Raw genomic sequence first — 21636 nt, forward strand, 5'->3', positions numbered from 1 at the left:
AACGGTAAGGGTTCATTGTGGCTCCTGTACACAATCAGAATATGCCAGTGTACAACAACTTTAACGACCCCTTTCCCATTCGAGTTAATAGTGGGTCACACCTGACATATTCATTTTGCTAAACAATATTTAGGAAACTCTTTCACAGATACCCAACATCAGCATGGAATTAGCCTGATATTTGCTCCAGTGTTGATGCACTCCAGCGAAGAATAATATTCTGTAAGCATGAGCAACAATACAAAACCAAACATTACACATTTGGTCACGTGCACAGACACTCACCGATGTTGGGGTGCTTTAGGAGACGGCAGATACGAGCCTCTCTTTCAAGCTTCTGATGGTCTGAGGACAGAAACATTACAGTTTAGACAAGTTAAATCACAGGGCAGCAAAATGTTTGCAAGAGATAATGAGATATATGACTTTTAGAAAGTTAATTCAACTGAGGTTAGCATTTATTCATTTTTGGTGTTTGTAAAAATAAATGTTGCAGATGGCTACGAACACAACGTCTTCAGTAAGCTATCACAGAAACAACAAATAATTCCATGTTGCTGCAGCATCAATAATATAATCCTGTAGTATGCACCAATGTATGTCATGCCATGTCATGTCACATACAACAAAAACTTGACATGAATCAGGGAGATTATGGTTATATTGTATAAACCACTGATTGCCACACATGCATCAATACACACAAACTCATGCAGCAACACTTGGTTTTCATTTAGGCCATCAGACATATCAGTTGACTTATTGCAGTGTCGTCAGCCACACACTCAATAGAGAAGAACTTGTACACACGATCCACAGTCGTAACTATCTTTACTCATCATGCAGTCCTAAGCATGGCATAGGTCTGCATGATGTCTTTCCATCTCAAATAAAACATTTCACAACATCTACAACATAGACTGTGTAGTGGGTGATCTAGGTCTAACGCACAATGAGACTGAGACAATTGCTTTGCCTTGCTGTGAATATTTCCTAATTGGCATTAAACTTAATTTCACTCACTACTGCAGTGTCCTTTTGTTGTGATAATGATTTACTGGAGCATCAGTGACAAACAAAACAAAAACTTGCAGATTAAAGACGGACGTCAATGTAAATATTTGAAAAGTATTAGGTTATTTGTTTTGCGTATGCAAAAGGCAAATATTTAAGGTCACAGCACAGACCATTTTAAACTACTCATTCAAGCTGAGTGACTGCATTTGCCTCCAAAAGGTTATCAGTCACAAGGTGCATTCCAGCAGAGCTCCACTGACCACATGTATGGTTTTATTTAAGGCCATTAAACTGTTTGTGGTAATTAATGAAGCTGTGTGTAGCAATGGGTGCACGTGTTTGCTCGTGTAGGCGCGTATGTGTGTGTAACGGGGTTAGTGTGAAGTTATACAACATTGGAGTGTTTGCACTTCTGGCTGGGAGGGGATTCTAGCAACACACACACACGCATGTACGCACGCACATCCTGGTTTGAAGATTTTATTGAATCGCGTCGCAGTGTGTGTATACATGCGTACAAGATGCTGATGTGTCAACCACATGACACTGTTAATCTGCTCCCTCCCATCACTTCAGGAGCCGTGCAGCTGAGGTCAGATGTCACTTGGGGTGACTGCAGTTGAAATAAAGTATGACTCAGTGTGTACATATGTGTGTATGTGTGTGTTAGCACTGTGGTGAAGCAAACTCAACCCCACAGCGATTACACCACCCTGAAGCAGGCTCACTAAGATTTGCATTCATTTCCCCAGTGCAGCAACAGCCTCAGATAAAACTCACATGCTGTTACTGAGCAATCAACTGTCACCTTAACCAACTGTTCTTTTACAAATACATTACAGTACGTACAGGCATAATATAAGAGCACATTATTATAAAAAGCACTATCTGCAACCCTCACTGCATCCCGCTGCATCATCTCTGACTATCATGTCTTCCCATTCGCCTGACTTTCTCTAACTTGTTGCTGAATTGGACTAGTTTTAAAGCTGCAGTCATGGCGTTTTGAAGCTCCGTCTTCTGTTCTCTAACACTGTGCTACACTCTCCACATCTACCTTCCACTAACCTCCCCGTCGTCTCCCTGCAGGTATAGATTTCCCTCATCTGAGAGAAAGCGAGTGAATAAGGGAGAGACCTGAACCTCCTTCTAATTACACCAGTGACGCAGGATGGAGAGACAGACAGAGAGAAAGAGGGAGGATTACATGGAACGTCCATTTGCTAGAAGAGGATCACAGCTCCCCTGAGTGTGTGTGTGTGTGTGTGTGTGTGTGTTTGTGTGTAGCTGTCTACCCTGGTGCAGTGTCACTGCAGCACTCACTAATTCATTCAATCTCCTTATTTGTTGGTGCGAGAGTGTGTGGTAGAAGAAGACAGGAAAGAGAGGGCTGGAGGGTAATTACTGGCACTTCCTGCTGCTCTCTAATTGGCCATCTGCTTTGCCATGGGGCGGACCCACAGCCATGTTACATCAGCTGAGGAGGATGAGAGGACCTGACACACCCCCAACACCCCTCTCTATGCCTCACATACAAAGCTAGAGGGTAATTATACGCACATCACGTAGGTGAAAGGCTATCAGAAAGCAACGTCAATGAAAGAAGGGATAACGGTGGTACACTTGCTCCTTGCCACAGAAGTTTAATAGTGACAATGTTTTAATCTTTATCAGGTCAGAACGTTTGAAAAATGGAAACCACACCCATATTTATACACCAATAAGCTGACAGGTTCGATGATAAAACAATTACCAATTTAATAAAGTACATAGAAACAGATACGCTGAGAAAAACAGCAATACACAATCCATACTTCAAAGTATAAAAACATATCTTATATACAAATATGAACATATTATCTGATATTTCCCATATATCTGAACCCATATCACCCATGTTCAAAAATACTGTTTGAAGTTAGAGGAAAAAGAGAAAAGAAATCTACAAAAACTGGGTCTTAACATCCTTTTAATAAGAGATATCTGGATCAAATCACAATAAGGAAAAAGTTGTAGTTATACAATTAAACATTTTTTTCATTTCTACAGAGATATATGTAGGGAGAGCTATCATGATGCTACCGATATTTCTTATTTTTCATTTTATAGATTTTTTCACACTGGGTGGTTTGGATGGTTAACCACACCTGTCATCACAGAGCTCATCAGCCTATTGGTATGTGTAATATATGTAAATATGGGTGTGGTTTCCGATTTTCAAACATTCTGACCTGATGAAAATCCGGGTTAACTTTTGTGGCATGGAGCAAGTGTGCAGGTGCCATCTCTTCTTTCACTGGTGTAAAAACCTGATTGAGGGCTTAAAGATCCAGTTCAGTCTGTTATGGTAAACCTTTAATATGCTAGTCTAATACCTCTGCACCACTAAGTGCCATCCAAAATGTCTATAATGTAACTAATTGGAAGCACAGTCTCACCGATGTCTGGCAGTAACATAGCTAGAAGCTTGTCTAAATGATATTGGTATTTATCTTCCTCTTTAACTTGTAAAAGTGGAATCGTAATTTTTGCAGCACACGCAGTGTGTTGTCACCATGGTAACCACTACACACCAAAAACACCCCATCAGCTGTCAGCTCAGCTTCCCTCGATCAATGGCAAGAAGCGCTCTGCCCGATTATCAAAATTTTTAGTCACTTCATTGTTCAGCCTGACAGCGTGTTCGTGTTAGCCAGTTTCTGTTGACACATACGCAACAGTGCGAGCTGTTAGGAGAGGTTCATTTAACGTTTCTCACAACGACTCAAGAAATATGCTGATTTAAAGTGTTGTTAAACCCTCAAATTCTGCTGCAAGTCAGCCTCACAGCATATTTACATAATTCAACAGAGGAGTGACTGAGCACCGACTGTAGGCGGCGTGGCCTCATGGCTATATTATGTGCGACAAGGAGGGTCACGGATATCGACGAGTTAGATCATGTTAGCACAAACTAGCCACAAGACGCTACCGTTACATCCTCCAGTTTTCTGCTGGAAAGGAAGAGGGTCGTCTGGTGAAGCTTTGACTCTTACTATAAGCACTATATAGCTATGGTAGCTGGGTTAGCATCTCTACTACCAAGACTCACACACAGAAGCACTGTTATTAGCTGGTCCATGTGTTGCTTTTACTGGCCACTGCAGAGGAATAAATCTCATATCATGTACAACGGCTTTTTATTAGGTTTTCTAATAGTACCGGCAGCTACAGTGTGTTTAAGAGGCACAAACTGGGGCTATGATTAGCCAGTGTTCTGCTATTTATACTTGGAGAAGCAGCTGACACATGAAAAATGAAATAACCAAACTTCATAATTCAAGCTAAATTTGAGCAGAAAAGTAGTTTTGCATAATATGTGTTTTGTTGGAGAAGTCACCTGTATTAATATTATATACTAACACTAGTCTATTTGATTATGTGTGCAGGAGGAGTCCTTCTTTAATAGTGGTTATTTGAGCTCCGTCAATCTCATCCACGCTTATGACCATTCTTGTGGTCATGTTTCGGTCACTAGCTTTCATGGATGTTGGTAGCTCTGTGCAAAGATGGTGCCCCCATTCTTTACCCTGCCTACACGATCTGATTGGTTGATTGATTGGCTCATGATTCAGGAGTCTGGAACCAGGCTACCCTCAGGTGGGACTGCTGTATCCCAGTGATTTAACAGCAATAATAATAATAATATAACTGGTGAAAGACTGGCCACATGAGGTGAGCAAGGAACCAACAAGCATTGGAGGAAATCATTGTTGAACAAGAAATAATAACAGGAAGGAAACACATTTGAAATAACTTTCACTCAGACAATCATACAGCCCCAGGACTTTAACTGTCGGACATTAAAACGTTGAGAAGGAAAGGCATTAGGATAGCGCATTAAAGTGGATAGTCTGTCTCTCATTTACACACACACACACACACACACACACACACACACACACACACACACACACAGAGCGTTGGAGCAGACAATGCAGCAGCTATCCACTTTTCACCTCACTCATCAACAACAACAAAATAAGACATAGTATTTCATTCTGCACAATAAAGATTGTTTCAAGCTATTGCAACACTTAGTACACTGCCATGTAAAACTAATAGGATTTACTGCTCGGTTTCATTTTATGATGTTGTTTTCTTAAGTTATTATGAGTGATTTAATCTTCTGTAGGTCGATAATTTTCACCAATGTAACTCATATCTAATATAGCTTGTTTCCTTTCAATCTAATTTTCTTCAAGTTCAATTTGTCACATTTCTTGTGAAATTTTAGGGGCTATGTCTTGTTATCTGCTCTACACTGATTGTTCTTCAGTTCTTTGCCACCTTAAAAAAAAACAGCCCCTAGCCCGTTTAGAAACTGAAACCACTAAAACGAGATATCCATTAAAGACTCTTGATTCTCTGGGGTAAGAATCAGGTGTATGTTTTGTGTGTGTTTGTATGCGTGTGTGCATACTGTGTTCCTACTACCCACTCGCATCCACCCCCAAATGCCTGTAGGCTGGACTATCCCACAGCCAACTGCCTACATCCATCGCTGACATCCCATCCACCCTCACTTCCACCCTCCTTTCGTTTCCTTCTTTCTTTCCTTCCTTCCTTCCTTTCCCTCCCTGCCTCCATTTTCCCCTCCCCCCTCCTCAGATTACTGCAGTGTTTACCAGAGCTTTGAGAGACTTACCCACCAGGCCACGCGTGAGGTCACACTCGCCCCATCGGGCTAAAAAAAACCCACCCAAATCCTACCAGGCAAGCTGCCTGCTCACGCACTGGCTGCCTGTGTGTGTGGACGTTGTGTTTTATGTAGGTGCGTGTTGCGTCAGCCTGGCGGCCTACCGCAATTCTTCTCTTAGCACAAAATCCTCTTGTTCTCTCCTTCGCTTACTCTATCGTGTCTCGTTCTGTCTCATTTCACCTTACTTTCCTGGTGTGGAGTGTCACTGATCTCTTTGCAATACTATATTGTTAAAAATCGCCCTCTCCTCCTCTTCTGCTTCTCCTGGCCAGCTTTCTTCTCCCCTGGCAAACACACATACACAGGCCTACATTGTACTGCCTGCCTCTGCGAAGAGCCAACAGTTTTCTGCTGAGCCCTTACTTTTCCTGGGTGGGACATTAATACCAGGAGCTGCCCTATGTGGACACTTCATGGCAGGGATAGAACAATAACGGTATTACAACACACTCACAGACGCCTCACAATACAGAGACATGCTCTTTTAGTGTTACTCCCTGCTCTGTCTCTCTAAACACACACAAATGCCATCACACAGACAACAACAGGGCAAACAGGGAGGCGCCTATGGAATCCGTGGGGTCTTAGTGGTTGATGAGATACATTTAGCATAAGTGGATTAGCCTCAATACAAACCAATCCCCCTTTGCAGAAAGACAAGAGAAAGGCAATGAGGGAGAAAGGCTAACAGAGAAAGAGAGGTGCACTGGTAATGAGAGAGTGTACAGGAAAGGAGAACAAAGGAAGACACGTGTGTGAATGTCAGGAAGGAGTGCAGTCCTATTTTGTCGGATACAAGTAAGGAGAGAGCAATTAAGAATCTCATTCTGGTGCCAGGGGAGGTTCTGACACACTGACATGAGCTCACGTCATCATTACAACGTGGCACGCCATGACAGGCATGTGCACATCGGTGTGGATCCATGCAGAGACGCAGTAACGCAAAGCAACGCAACAAAAAAAATTCAGGAGTGGACTGCGGTGCAACGTGGATACACCAAAGCTGCAATTAACACAAAAAGGGAAATCTTTCATGTCCTGCCAGTTCTTATTGTTATATTTCAGTCCCATCAGTGTGTCCTTTCCATTGAGAGCTGCATAGAAATTTGGATCAATTCATTGTACAGTGGTTGTCTAATGATACCACAGAGGAGCAATTGAGTTATTCAATACAGTGTTTATAAAAGAGGGTCATTAAACAACCAAGAGGTTGCTGATAAGAACTCCCCACAGACATGATGGTTAAATAAAAGATTTTCTCTGCTATTGGAAGATTTTGGACTGTTTATGTGCATACTTTCTTGTAAGGCCAGGCGATATATATACAGTGAGACAAAAGACGCAAACCAGAGGAGTTTTTGCTAAACAACACCGGGCTAATTATATATTAAATATTTCCAGTAATCTAGCAAAATGAATTTATCCGATTTTTGCATCCATGGGATAAAGTAGCTTTATTTATAAAGTAGTATTTATAAAGTAGTTTTATGTATGGACCATTTTTCTTAAGAATTTCAAGAAACGTTACTGTATATCAATAATGACAGCTATCACAGTATAAAAATTATCTATACATCATAAAGCTCTGCCCTACAATATACATCACAAACAAAGCAAACAGGCACATATCAGAGACAGTGTGAATGGGGTTATCATACCTCTTGCAGATAGCTTCTTAGTGTTGATGATTTTTGCAGCATATTCCTGTCCTGATGACTTCTTTACACACCTACGCACCACTGAAAAAGCTCCCCTAAGAAAAAGGAACATAAACAACCAAAAATTAGTTCCATTTTGCACGCTCTCACACATACACAGAGTGTGACATTAGAAACTGCATCAACTCATGTGGCAGTGGTTTGTTTTTTTGTATATTCTAACAAGCTTGGTCTCTTTGACACACATGCACACACACAGTTTACAGACATTACTATCACAGCCTCAGTGTGCACAACCTGACAAGGTGGGCAACAATCAAGCAAACCAGCATCAAAACAACAAGCCTCTGAAGCGCGAGTGTTGATATCAGTTTAGGTCATGGATTATAAATGAATGGCCAAGTACTAATGCTAATCTTTGATAGGCACACGATACAATGCAACCTACAGCTCCAAAGGAAATTCAATTTGCAACAGCCAGCACAAAGAATAGGTTGCATCTCTCACAACAATGGGCATTATTTAATACATTCACAAGGTAACAACGTTCAGTTATAAATCTGCTCAAGCAGAAAAGGAAGTGGATAAAGCAACTCCTACTCTGAGGAGTTGCATATTGACCTAGATGAATGCTCCACATTCGTCACCTGCTAGCTGCAATGGTGATCGTTCAATTTTGAGCACCACAGAACAAGTAATTATGCATGCTTTTCATAGTACCTGTATCACAGCCGGTACAAGCTGCAGTATCTGGCCCTATGCAGTTTTCTTGAGAGGGGAAGGCTGCCTTTTACTACTCTTGATGATATATGGAGTGGTGCTACTTTCCGCTGCACTCTGCTCCAACCACTCCGCTCTTAGTTTCAATTATTTAACAGTAAATGAGAGGTGACAGGTGACAGAAGTACTTTGACTTTAATAAGAAAACACATTAAGGTGCAAGAAACTGAGGTAAGTGGTCAGTCTGCAGAGGATGCAGGGGCAGGACATCCACTGTGGAGGATGTACAGGTGTGTATATGTGCAGCGGTGCACTGGCTGTGCAATCAGTGCCATCGATTACAGTCAATTATGAGGCAGAGAGTGGAAATGGCAGCGGGAAATTGGGGCTGGAGTATCTTCATAGGGGCAGTGTCGCCCTGCTGCCGCTGGTTTGGGTACAACAGGGAGGAAAAAAAACAAAAAAACACACCCATCGCCGGCCAAGAACAACAGATGCTGCTGCTGCTGCTGCTGCTGATGATGATGATGATGATGGTGGTGATGATGAAACAGAGGAGGTAGTGGCCCGGTTTTCTTGCCGTCATCAAAATACCGAGAAAACACGTCACTGCCTGTTACTCAGTAAACGCCAAAATGCTGCTATAGCTGCCTCTGCTTGACGATAACCTCCCATCTCAGACCCACAAGGAGGATGCATTTATTGACAGCATGATGATCGGGCCAGCTGGCATTACAGCGCAAACATCACGCAGCGCAGCCTGGACCGAATAACTTCCTCATTGAGTGATCCAGGGATACGTAACGTTACTCAACACGGTTACACAAATCATCTGCAGCTGCTCGGGGACCCGGAGAAAAAAAAAAGTGGTCGGCCTAGTTAGCTAGCGACCACAGCCTGTGGTCTATGCAGCCAGCGCGGAGCTGTCAGACCCGTTGGGCCGGCGAAATGTCACCGGGCTACGTCTCCGGCGTCTCCCGGGGCCCCGCTGACCAGAAAATACCGGCTAGCAAACACGGAAGAGCTAACAGCTGTTCATGCACCATCCTCTGTGCGGTGTTTTCATCCCCGTTAGCGACTAATAGACGCAACGCAAGTGGGCTAACACGGCTAGTTTATCAATATCAGCATGGTAGCTAGGTGGCTAGTGAACCTTATTGCGCTGCTCTCCGTTACTCTCCGCAGCTAGCTAGCCGATAGCCACGGTTATTTAGCCGGACTGCACCATGACAATAACGGACTCCGGCTAACAGACACTGACAAATTATTAAAGCGCTCAACATGACAAGACTGTGAGCTATTTTGGCAAGCTATCGCCTGCTAGCTGGCTAACCAGAAATAATGTGAGGCGAGGTTGCGGGGGTGGGGGACGAAACGACAAGACAAACACGATGCACACTGTAACGTGAAGGCTGCTGCTTACTTCCCGAGCTCCTCGTACAGCTGGTACTCGTCGGTGAACCGGGTGGACGTAACGGTGGTGGCCATGGTCGGTGTCGTGAGTGGGGAGCCCGAGCCTTGGGGTACGACGGTGGCTGGCTCTGGTACGGGGTCCGGGAGGAGGGTAGCCTAGCCTCCAATACTGGAGTACCTCTCTGACAGGCAGGCAAGGCTGAAGAGGATAGAGGCGAGCAGAGACGGAAAGGGAGGGGCTGGGGAGAGGAGGAGGAGGAGGAGGAGGAGGAGAGATGGTTGTGTGTGTGTGTGTGTGTGTGTGTGCGCGTGTGGTAAAGGGGAGGAATCCTCGCGAGAGTAGGCTCGTGCAGCATGAGATCAGGGCCTCCAGTTCAATGAAGTCACTAAAAAATGTGGAGGGATGGTGCTAAATTCATTATGTTGTTTAGTCTAAATAAACCCTCTTCTGTTGGACACTAGGACATAAATAAGTGATGTTTTGCCCTAAAAGGTGCTCAAACCTGCAGTGGCGCATGTGTCTGGCTGAAAAACAGCTTTGACATCCAGTTCCTGTCTCCTCTCTCATCTTCAAAATATTGCAGGGAGCATCACAGCAGCATTTTACTGCACTGGTTGGGATACACCCCACCCTGTGTCACACCTCACTGCAGCAGAGAGGCAAACTGTGACACACACACACACACACACACACACACAAACACATACACACATTGCATAAGTACATGCACATGCACATGCACATACCGACACACTCCCCAGGAATCAATATTGATTAATGCAGGTCTTGCTCTCAACACAGGAGGCCTTTCTGAACCACTGATTTTGCATTTGCGTCTGCGAGTGCATATGAGAGATAGGGATGGGTAGAGGGAATAGTGTGACAGCTGTATCGGGTTTCCACCGACGAGCATGCACCTATGTTTTTCCACAGTGTGAGGGCTGTTAGCTTGGCGGCGCTAAAAGATGGTGTCACACAGATCCAGAGTGCCTCACTAAATGTTTAATGTGGCATGAGTGGGAGGCCATCGGAGGACAGGCGGGTGGGGCTGGAGGGAGCCATAGAGCTTGAGAGGCCCTGTGTGTGTGTGTGTGTGTGTGTGTCGCTGCCCGCTCAGCACTCTGGCTCACATAGACACTGTGAGAGCAAAATGGTTATTTCACTTGAAAATCTTTTTGTGTGGTTGTCAGCGTGGGAACACAAAGCTGAAACACTGAAAAGTTCAAATATTATAAGGCCATATCTGCAAGTGCAGCCTGCTGAATCCGTGATGGAGAGCAGGAAAAGGAGGCCAGCATGTGTGTGTATGTGTGCGTGTGTTATGTGGAAGACAAATGAGCACTGCAACGTAGGCTACTAGCCCTCTCCTGCCCTCCTTTTCCTACGTGCTAACCCTGCTGCCTCTCCTCCTCTTCCTCCACCTCCTCAGCCTCCACAGAAGTTATATAATGGTGAACTCCTCAGCCTTTGTTATCTCACACCAACCACACACTACGCCTTGCCCGCTTGATGAGAGACAGAGGAGCAGAGGAGGGAAGAGGAGTGAGAGCACGGGAGGCCGAGAGAAGAGAAAGCAGGATGGTTTCAGCTGAAATCGGCGCTCAGTGAGGGAAAAAGAAAGAAAGTCTGTATGCAATTTTCCATACTGTTGTATTAATACTGCCAGACCTATTGCCATCTTCCTCTTGGGCCGCCTGATGGCCATTCTGCACAATGCACATAATGTGTTTGTTAGGTTTTAGACTCCAACCAACTTCCCTCTTGCGGTGGAAAATGTACATGAAGATAGCACTTATATATATTCACCTCACTTGGTGTTCCCATGCCACCTCGCTGTGAAAAACACACTCAGCACTTTCGAAAATGGCAGGAGGACATTGATGTGCTCGCACCTTGCAATGTGACTCCTCAGAAGAAGAGAAAGCGCTAATTGGGAAAGCTGACGACCAAATAATTATGGCCACGCTGTTTTTCAGCCATATTTAGCAGTGTAGTGACTGAATGGAAGCGTCGTGCATTGTGTGCATGTTTCACTATACCTTAAGAGCACCTCGCAAACTTCCCTTTCTAAATTTAGCTGCAGAAAGGAGAGAAAACTAGTGTTATCCTGTAGTATCAGCAGCATTCAGCTTCATGTCAGTTGTCTTTTTGTATGTGGCCAGTTGAAGCTTGCAGCCATACGCCCATGCACGGTTCATGCTTGAATTTCTACAATTCAATGCTTTCTTGGAGCTAAAACAGTCCTGTGGAATTATCTGCAGAGCCAAAATATCCCATTTCTGTTTGTGGCAGACTCTCATGGCCAACTGAAGCTCTGTTTGTATCCAGAATAGGCTAATTGTACAAAAAAGAGCTTCAGTAGCTGCAATACATTTAGGCATGACTTTTCCTTTATTGTGACTAATGAGGGTGAATATGCCATCTGTTACATCATCACAACTGAAAGAGTGAACGGGGCCAAGAGCTGAGTCATGACACTCCTGCTCTCCGCTGCTTTAGAGAAATAATCTGACTGGGGGAAGTGAATGAGTAAGGCTCTTTCCTCTTTCAGTAGATACCGTCGTGATACCTCAGAGCTATAAGCTACTGACCCCCAACTGCTCAGCAAGGCAGTCGTAGACAGTCATGGTTGTGCGTAGCTGTTTGAGAGAAAAGCAGGGTGTTGCTGATGAAATGCCACTATGCTGAGTCAGCTCGGCCAGGATAAATAAATAATGGTACGCTTTTGAACATCACAGCAAAAATCAGAGGTGATGTGCATTCAGCTCCTGTTCTAGATCTAAGTACTTTTACTTTTTACTCAGGGAAATCTAGTGATATATACACTTCAGGAGCACTTATACAAATTCAACAACTTCTCCCTGTCATGCTCTGGTTGCTCAAGGGTGCCTCGGGTTACTCCTTGTGGAAAAAAACTACATCCATCAGCTTCAACCATGTCAACTCAGCCCAGTGAAATTAAAAATGAAATATTAAAACATTTAATTGAAAGTTAAAATTTACATTAAAAGATATGTTCACTTTTATTTTTTATTTAACTTTGTCCTCCCATATGTACAGCACATTGCTACATCGTCCCGTTCATACAGATCATTAACAATCCCTACAATGTTAGTGTTGGGTTTCCCCCAGCAGCAAAATTTCACACTAAAACCACAGAAACTGTGGAGGATCCCCAATTAATTTGATTAACTCAGGTTAATTATTAGACGGACCTGCACAAGGATATAAGGAGAGCAGAAGAACTCCTAATATCTAAATATTGGTGAATATATAAAATGTAGCCCAAAGAACAAAGGTGAACAGCAAATCTTTATTATTATTATTATAATTTTCTATTTAACATGATCAACACAGGCTAACATTAGTTTGAATAGCCTACATAGGCTCACTGTATATTGCCTATTCTGTTATCGTGTTAACAGTAATCGTGTTAATTTCCACTGCAGTTTAAATTTTGTCATATGATGCTTTGTCTAGTCAGTCAGTAAAGTTCCTGGGACACCAAAGCTTTGACACCAGTTATTTAGTTGGAAGACAACATTTTTACAACTTATATAAAGCGCCATCGAGTTCGAAATTATGATTGAAGAGTCAAGTTGAATATTTTAGTCATACAGGCATACTGTGATCAGTGTCATCAGCATACCGATATATTTTTGTGATTTGGTTAGAGGACAGCTTTACAGTTTCTCATGTCTGTCTGATAAGCATAGTCAGGTGTCCACATAGTCAGGTGTCCACAGTCCTCATTTTCTGTAAAAATGCACTAAAATACTGAGCTGAAGCAAACACGAAGCTTTAACTGTCTGAGTTACACAAATCAAGTGGTGAACTTAAAGATACTGTGTTTTTAGTGTGAATATTTTCAGTGTCAGGTCAGTTCAGTGAATGGAAGGACTAAAGATTTTTTTTGTTTGGGATGGTTTCCAAAAAAAAAAACCTTGGTCCAAACAAATATTGTTTACATATCTATTTTATCTACCTTAAAACTATATCTGTCAAAGCATGTGCTGCAGATGGAGGCAGGAAAACCGGCACAGCACAACCTGGACTTTGCTTCCACCATCTGTTCAACAGGAAAAGTGCAGCGTGTAGAAACTGGAACTGTAAAAACACTCGGACCCGTAAAGAAGCCAGTTGTTCACTACACTGATCCTTTAAGTGACTGATCGCACACTAATGAATACATTATTTGCACTGTTTTGTTGTTCCACTGTTGTTTTTTGCTGAGTAGCTCTGTATTCTGGTAGACGGTCAAGAGAGGCAGAAACAGTAAATGCTCTGCCTTTAATGTTTGTATCCTTTATGTTTATGTCTTATGTCTTATGCCTTTAGTCAGACTATGTAAAGAGAAATAAGGCAAAACTGGCTCCTAAAACTCAATATTTTATCAAACCATGATACTTACAGTAAGTGACACCTAAATTTGAAAGACACTGACGATTCACTAAAAACTATTTTTAAATTGTTTTTTTTTTTACCCAAAACACTATACCATGTGGAAGCGGCAAGACGATTAATGTCTCAGTATTATTTCTTGATAACTAACTGATTTGTAGCCAAAATAGGCCCAAACATGGAACAGCAGGTGTATAAACTGTAGTCCTGCACTGCCAGAGAGAAACAGAGCGATGTAGACTCGACTGTCCTTCGGGAACTTTTTTACTACAAAACTACAGAGAAAGAAGGGCGGTCACAGGTGAGGTCACTAACTACATTACATGTAGTGTTGTGGATAATAAAATATTTCAGTGTTAGTTCATTAAAACATTCCTTAAAACCTTAAATGTTTGGAGATTCTGGGGCACAGATTGGAGGATTGTACCAGTCAGGAGAGATTTCTGTCAGGTTTTGGCTGTTTTAAGTATTTGCAGATGTCACATTACTAAAAATGTTCAATCCACTGTCTTTGTTGTGATAAACTAATGTGAAACCCTGATATTCTTGTTTGAATAATTCACATAGATGATAAAAATACTGAAAACTGTTTTTTTGATTGTTGCCAAATAATTCTATTGACAAGTTAAATCTATATTTTACCAGTAAAGCTACTCAAATCCTGTTGTGTCAGTTGTTCTTTTCAAACAGAACTTCATTTTGTAGTAAATGAAACTGCTTCAAGAGCTGTGGTTTTATTCAAGGAGGTTTTAAATAATACACGACTGCAGACACATCAGAAAACACCAGCTTCCTGTTTTTTTCACCATCACACAGGAAGGAAGTAAGAGACAGTTTCTTATATCTGTGTGAATGCTACTGTCAGTATGTTTATCAAATGGCAATCACAGTTGCTGCTCAAGCAGGCAAGGATTTCCTTCAGCTTTAAATCTGTTGGATTTGAAAAAGAACCCTGATTTTTTTTTTTTAATGCCGTTTGCGTGAACTGTCATTGGATCCAGTATTATAAAGTCTCGTGTTAAAGAGCTGTCAGCTGTGGCTACGTAGAAGCTGATGAAACAAACATGGAGAGTAAGAGTGTTGCAGATACAACAGGTGAGGAGCCTCAAGGTAAGGATGTCAAATTAAGAATAAAGAAAATATATGGCAAAGAATTGGACCCAGTACCACAAGTAATGAAGAAAGACAACGGGTGCAAAGGAAGTGTTTGGTTCCAAATATAAGATTTGACTGAAAAAGACGTAACAAATTGACAGCCTTAAAAACATTAGACGTATCTTAATAATATAATCTTAATCTGGTTTTAAGAGTAATTTTTCTTCAGTGATGATTCACTACACTGTAGTTTTGTAATAAATCAACTTCTCTGGTTTCTGTCAGAGTCAGTTCCCTCTATTCAGGCAGCGGTTCATCATCTCCATCCCAGCTACAGCGCTCAGAGTGGAGGCAACGTGGTCGCTCCCTACATCATTAATTCTACCATTGACAACTTGAACATCAATATCATCTCAACGGGACAAGGTAGACATATGAGATGTCAGAGTAACTGAAACTCAGGTTTGGGCTGTGCTGACCTTTTTATTCTTTCGCAGGGTCAATCGTTTCATCAAAAGAAGCACTGGGCCATGACAATACAGACATCTGTGGCACTCTGCAGCCTCAAAGTGAGCGCTTCTTACTACCCATTACTTAACTGCTTTCAGGAATTTGACATATGGACAGACGCCTTGATTTGAAAAAAAAAACCCATGGTAACCTTTAAATGCATTCTCTCCTTCAGATGATAAGATCGCAGAATGTCAGCAGAAATTGAAAGCTACTCTGAAGAGGAAGTTCAGTCACTTGCTGGAGGGGATGACGACAGAAGCAAACAAGGTGCCTCTCAATAAGATCTACACAGAGCTCTACATCACTGAGGGAGGAAGTGGTGAAGTCAACAAGGAACATGAGGTGAGACAGATTGAGACAGCATCCAGGACACATGTGGTTCAGGAGAAATCCATCCACTGCAGCCACCTCTTTGCTCCAGTACGGGGAAGAGACCACGACATACGAACTGTGATCACGAGGGGAGTTGCTGGCATTGGAAAAACCGTATCCACCAAAAAATTCACTCTAGACTGGGCTGAAGAGAGAGAAAACACCAACCTGGATTTTGTATTTCCTCTCTCTTTCCGAGAGCTGAATCTGATGAGAAAGAGGCCGTTCAGTCTGGTGGCGCTTCTCGGTGTCCTTTTCCCTGAAACAGAAAACACAGGAATCTTTACCAATGGTAAAAACAAAATGCTCTTCATCCTGGATGGTCTGGATGAGAGTCGTCTGTCTTTGGACTTTAACAAATGTGAAATAATGTCTGACTTGACACAGGAAACCACGATTGCTGTGCTTCTGACCAACCTCATCAGGGGGAGACTGCTTCCTTTGGCTCTAGTTTGGATAACGTCTCGCCCGGTAGCTTCCAGTCAGATCCCTCTGGAGTACATCGACCTAGTGACGGAGGTGCGAGGGTTCAACAACCCTCAGAAAGAGGAGTACTTCAGGAGGAAAATTAGTGACAACAACTTAGCAGAGAGGGCAATCTCACATGTCAAATCCTGCAGGAGTCTTCACATCATGTGCCACATACCAGTCTTCTGCTGGATGGCGGCAAGTGTGCTTGAGAAGAAGTTGGTGACGGAGGACAGTAAAGACACACCAAAGACTCTCACCCAAATGTACATACACTTCTTGTCCTTGTATGTGGACAACATGAAGAAGAGGCTGCCTGGTAGGAGAGAGTCAAATGCTGACTGCTTGAGAGCTAACCTCATCTCGCTGGGTAAACTGGCCTTCAAAGAGCTCGAGAAGGGCCACTTGATCTTCTATGAGAGCGACCTCATCCTGAATGGGATAAAAGTCACGCAGGCGTCCATGTTCTCCGGAGTCTACACACAGATCTTCAATGAGGAGCTGTCACTGTGCGAGGAGAAGATGTTCTGCTTTGTGCATCTGAGCGTCCAGGAATTCTTTGCTGCGTTGTACGTCTTCCTCACCTTTCACAATGACAACATCAACGTCTTGGTCAAGAAGTCGTCCGCTTCAAGACGTTTCCTTTTCAGAGAGTCATCAGAGCTCATCTTCTACAAAGAGGCAGTAGAAAAGGCTTTGCGGTGCGAAAATGGACATTTTGACATCTTTCTGCGCTTCCTTTTGGGCCTGTCCCTGGAATCCAATCAGAGTCTGTTGAAGCATCTGATGACCAGCAACAGGACGCACCAAAAGACGAGAACAGAGACCATCAAACACATAAAGGAGCGGATCAGGGCAAGTCCATCCCCGGACAGGTGCCTCAATCTCTTCCACTGTCTGAATGAGCTCAATGACCACTCTCTCGTGGAGGAGATTCAGAGCTACCTCAGCTCAGGCAGTCTTAACAAAGCCAAACTTTCACCCGCTCAATGGGCAACTCTGGTCTTTGTGTTGCTGACATCAGAGGAAGAGCTGAGTGTGTTTGAACTGAGCAACTACGCCCGGTCAGAGGAAGGTCTTCTGAGGATGCTGCCTGTCGTGAAAACAGCCCAAGTGGCAAAGTAAGTGCTTTTTCCAAAAGCAGATAACGAGCTTCAAAGCTTTTTTTGTGCTCCTGATGTTAAAGATAGTCAGCTTCAGTGCTCAGATTGTTTCTGGTATGGAGAGAGAGCAATCTAAGAAACTTAAAAACCCCTGACTGTGTGGTCAGATGTGGATTACACCCACTTGCAGGGTATGGAACAAGAATGGAGTGACCATCTGTTGAGGGCACAAGCAGGATTATTTGGCTTGTGCACTTAATATATAATAATAGGTAACAAAATTACTCTATTTGACAATGTAAAAAGACACAAACATGCTACTCAAAGTGGATATAATTAACATTTTTATATTGACAATAGATCAAATAATTGTAATGTAATGTGTAATGTGATCAAGGTCGTTCACAACAACAAACCCTCAGCATCACGGAGGGTTTTAGCATCTGTAGTGCACTGATTACCTGCCCAGCACCAAACAGCAGATAGACAAAGTTAAGACAAAGTGGATCATTTAGCAGCTGATGAGCCAGATATTTCCCTCAGGAGTTAGTGGAGACCAAAAACAGAGCTAAAAGAGAGTGAGTATTGGAGTGACTTACATTAAAGAGACCAGAAACATAAAAACAAATGAATGATAATCATTCTATGTGTCTGCTGGATATATTAACAGGTAGTCACCTGTATGTGTTGTGTGGTGTTCACATCCTCTTTCTGCTGCCCCCAAGTGGCCAGAAAATGGTAACTGCAAGTGCTTATTCCAAAAACCTGTTGTATGCCAATCTGTGAGTGGTAATACTTTTAAAACCCATATAATCTTAGGTGGCTTGACACATTGCAGTTGTAAAATTTGGACAGCTGTGTTTGCATGATGCTATGGGGACCATAGGGGTCCAAGCAGGGCGCAGTATGTCTAATCTAAACAGAAGAGGACATTTCCTCATTATACTGTTTAACTTCTCTCATACTTCCTTCTCTGCTGCAGTCTAAATGCATGTAATCTCACTGTGACCTGCTGTGAAATCCTGGGGAATGGCATCGACTCATCCCAGCTCAGAGAGGTGGACCTGGGTAACAACAACCTGACAGACGCAGGAATAAAACTGCTCTCTGGTGCACTGAAGAGCAGCAAACTGAAGACGCTCAGGTCAAAAGAAGAACAAGAAAACGACAAGAAAGCTTTCTTTTTTCCCGTGTCAAATACAGATGTTTTTTATTCACGAGTTCTAAGAAAGTGGTTTTTGCAGTTTCTTTGTTTTCTGTTTGTTTAGACTGAGGAGCTGCGACCTAACAGAGCACAGCGCTGATGCCCTGACCTCAGTAATCAGCTCAGCCTCTTGCCAGCTGAAAGTACTGGACCTCTCAGACAATGACTTTCAGGACGTGGGAGTCAAAAAGCTCTCTGGTGGACTGGGGAGCCTCCACTGTAAACTGGAAACACTGGTGTGAGTGCGCTGACTGAAATCCCATGCCAGATGAATTATTTAACAGCAGAATACAGTACAGTGCCAAATATGCAAACTCAATTGTTGCTGTCATTGCTGTGGAGATCAGCTGGGTGACATGCCTCTGTGTCTGTTTTGAAGTTTGTCCCTGTGCAGAGTGAAAGAAGAAGGCTGCACTTTCCTGGCATCTGCTTTGAACTCATCCTGTCTGAGAGAGCTCGACTTGAGCTACAACCACCCAGGAGACTCAGGCCTGGAGCTGCTGTCTGCTCTGCTAGACGACCCACAATGCAGTCTGCAGAAACTCAGGTAGTGGTGATGTCGACTAGAGTCCCCATGATTCACCAGCCGACCGAATTTAGCTCACCACAGGTATTCTGGTATCACCGAAAGTAACAAGACGTTGCAGCATAGAAATTCCAGATATAGAAGTGTGGCCATTAAATGCTGCAGAGCAGTTTACATCTCAGACCATCTCAATGCATAAAGCGTTCACACTTCTGTAATACCACGTCTAGGGGAGGTGAATCAAAATATCTATTTCAGGAGTTTAATTATTTTTTTTAATTCAATGCATCATTATCAGACTTCAGTGAGGCTCTAATGTCTAAAGTCATCATGTAAGAAGTTTTTCTTGGACAAATTAAATCTACATTTTAGTCGTACATCTCTGCTGCATTATCTTTTAAAAATAAACTGTCCATTTTAAGTCCAATAATGATATAGGAGCACAGGATGAAATGCTAAATCAGTGGAGTTCTTCTCTAACTCTATGAATGATACAAGTGTCAGAAAACTGTGGTCTGTTATGTTTTAGTGTGGAACAATGTGGTGAATCCAGGATCCAGCCAGGTCCAAAGAAGTGTGAGTAACCAGGACTAAACTCATAAGACAACCTTGAGTAACACATCACACTGACTGACATTCTTGATCTGTGCCGTCAGATACCATCAAACTCACCCTGGACCCAAACACAGCACATGCAGACCTTTCTCTGTCCGAGGGAAACCGGAAAGCGCTGCGTTGGCTCAAGAAGTCATATCCTGATCACCCTGAAAGGTTTGACTTCTGGACTCAGGTGTTGTGCAAGGAGGGACTGACTGGGCGCTGCTACTGGGAGACTGAATGGAGCGGGAGAGCTTTCATTGGAGTAGCCTACAGGAGGATGTGCAGGAAGGGAGAAGGTCATGACAGCTGGTTGGGCAAAAACGAGTCTTCCTGGGGGCTAAACTGCACCAGTGATGGCTACAGAACCTGGCACAACGGCATGAAAACTGTTGTCACCGTTCCACACAGATCCAGTAAAGTGGGAGTCTTCCTGGACTGGTCAGTGGGGAAACTGTCCTTCTACAGTGTCTCCTGTGATGCGCTGAACCTCCTCCACACCTTCCACACCACCTTCACTGAGCCTGTCTACCCCGGCTTCTGGCTTGGCTGGGTGGACTCCTCTGTGTTCTTGTGCTAAGTATTACTGGGACACGGTGAGCAGCTTCATATCAACCATCCAACGTAGCACAGAGGACAGGTGACATGTGACTTCTGGTGGTAGTGTTGTGGAAATTTCTAGGAGATAAAGTCTGCTGCATGGAGTTCTTGTGCGCATTTATTTTTGCAAAAAGGAACAGCTGTTACAGAGACAGTCACGCAGTCTAACAGTTCTGAAACAGAGTTCCCCGATCTTCTCTGTCTCTTGGTATTTATGGGGTGGGTCAACTGGGGTTTACCTGCAGGCGTTTGGGTGCCTGCCTGTAGACTTGGGATATGCAAGGGAATCCACATCTGGTTGATCAGACGCTACTTTAACACCTCTTTTGTTTCATACCTGGCCGGGATGCATCCTGACAGACAAAATGTTTTAACACCTCTTTCTTCTGCGGTCTGGTCGGGACACACCCTGGTGGATCAAACTGTGAATTTACATTTCTTTGTCTTCTGACATGCAAATTCCCATCACAGTAGCCATGCATGTAGTTTTGGGTTCAGGGATGCTGACTGGTCGGTTGATCGGACGCTCACTTTGGTCCAAACTGAAAAATCTCAAAACTACCAGTATTGATGGATTGATGCAATACATTTTGTACACATTCATGGTCCCCAGAGGATGAGTTCTTGTGTCGTTAATGATCCCCAACTTTTCCATTCATTCCACAGCAAGGTTCACATGTTTAAATAATCTCAACAACTACTGGATTGATTGAAATTTGGTGGTTTATGACTACAAACCTGCAAAACTCATCACATTCCCATCAGTCACACCCTTTATGATCAGTGCCAATTAGCAAATGTTAGCATGTTAGCAACACGCTAAAACTAAGATGGTCAAGTTAGCATTGTCATTGTGACCATATTAGCATGTACTTAGCATTTGGCTCAAAACTTCTACTGTGCTCGTTGGTTTTTAAAGAATTATGACCAAGGTTTATATTGTTTGGGACATTTTATGGTTGAAAATAAGGCTGCCAGTGCCCTTTTATAAATGACATTAAAATAATTTAACACCACTTTCTCCTCCCTGCAATTAGCAGGACTGCACAGTAAATTCTAATGTACCTCAATAAATGAATATAACAAAATCAATTCCATCTGCGTGGCTAAGCACCAAGAGGAAGTGACAAACTGTCTACTAGGCATCACGACTACAGTGGTATGAATAGAATGTATTTTGAGGAAATATAAAGTATGTGCACGTCAT

The 21636-nt window shown here is 43.0% G+C and overlaps 2 protein-coding genes across 13 annotated transcripts in view; one reads left to right on the forward strand and one right to left on the reverse strand.

Annotated features, from left to right (window-relative positions):
• LOC139220386 (calcium/calmodulin-dependent protein kinase type II subunit gamma-like) overlaps positions 1–9732 on the reverse strand; it is a 36125-nt gene extending 26393 nt beyond the window's left edge. For all 12 annotated transcript variants that reach the window (XM_070852482.1, XM_070852477.1, XM_070852480.1 and 9 more), the window contains exons 1-3: positions 9560–9732; positions 7417–7511; positions 286–345 (exon numbers count right to left, since the gene is read on the reverse strand). In XM_070852482.1, coding sequence (XP_070708583.1) covers positions 286–345; positions 7417–7511; positions 9560–9624 — 220 coding nt within the window. In that variant the 5' untranslated portion in view covers positions 9625–9732. The remainder of the gene's footprint in view (positions 1–285; positions 346–7416; positions 7512–9559) is intronic.
• Positions 9733–15558: 5826 nt separating this feature from the next.
• On the forward strand, positions 15559–21030 carry LOC139220383 (NLR family CARD domain-containing protein 3-like). Its single transcript, XM_070852467.1, has 7 exons — positions 15559–15615; positions 15732–17520; positions 18485–18646; positions 18771–18944; positions 19086–19253; positions 19762–19808; positions 19889–21030. Exons 2-7 carry the CDS (start codon positions 15806–15808, stop codon positions 20407–20409), a joined length of 2787 nt encoding a protein of 928 aa, XP_070708568.1. The 5' UTR covers positions 15559–15615; positions 15732–15805; the 3' UTR covers positions 20410–21030.
• Positions 21031–21636: the final 606 nt, after the last annotated feature.

The sequence above is a fragment of the Pempheris klunzingeri genome, chromosome 20, assembly GCF_042242105.1.
Source record: "Pempheris klunzingeri isolate RE-2024b chromosome 20, fPemKlu1.hap1, whole genome shotgun sequence".
NCBI classification, from domain to species: Eukaryota; Metazoa; Chordata; class Actinopteri; order Acropomatiformes; family Pempheridae; genus Pempheris; species Pempheris klunzingeri.

Excerpts from the sequence above, each read along its gene's own strand:
- LOC139220383 (XM_070852467.1), top strand. The coding sequence starts at position 15,806 with ATGACGACAGAAGCAAACAAGGTGCCTCTCAATAAGATCTACACAGAG. Across the intron at positions 17,521-18,484 it reads AAAACAGCCCAAGTGGCAAA|TCTAAATGCATGTAATCTCA; the intron begins GTAAGTGCTTTT and ends TCTCTGCTGCAG. Across the intron at positions 18,647-18,770 it reads AGCAAACTGAAGACGCTCAG|ACTGAGGAGCTGCGACCTAA; the intron begins GTCAAAAGAAGA and ends CTGTTTGTTTAG.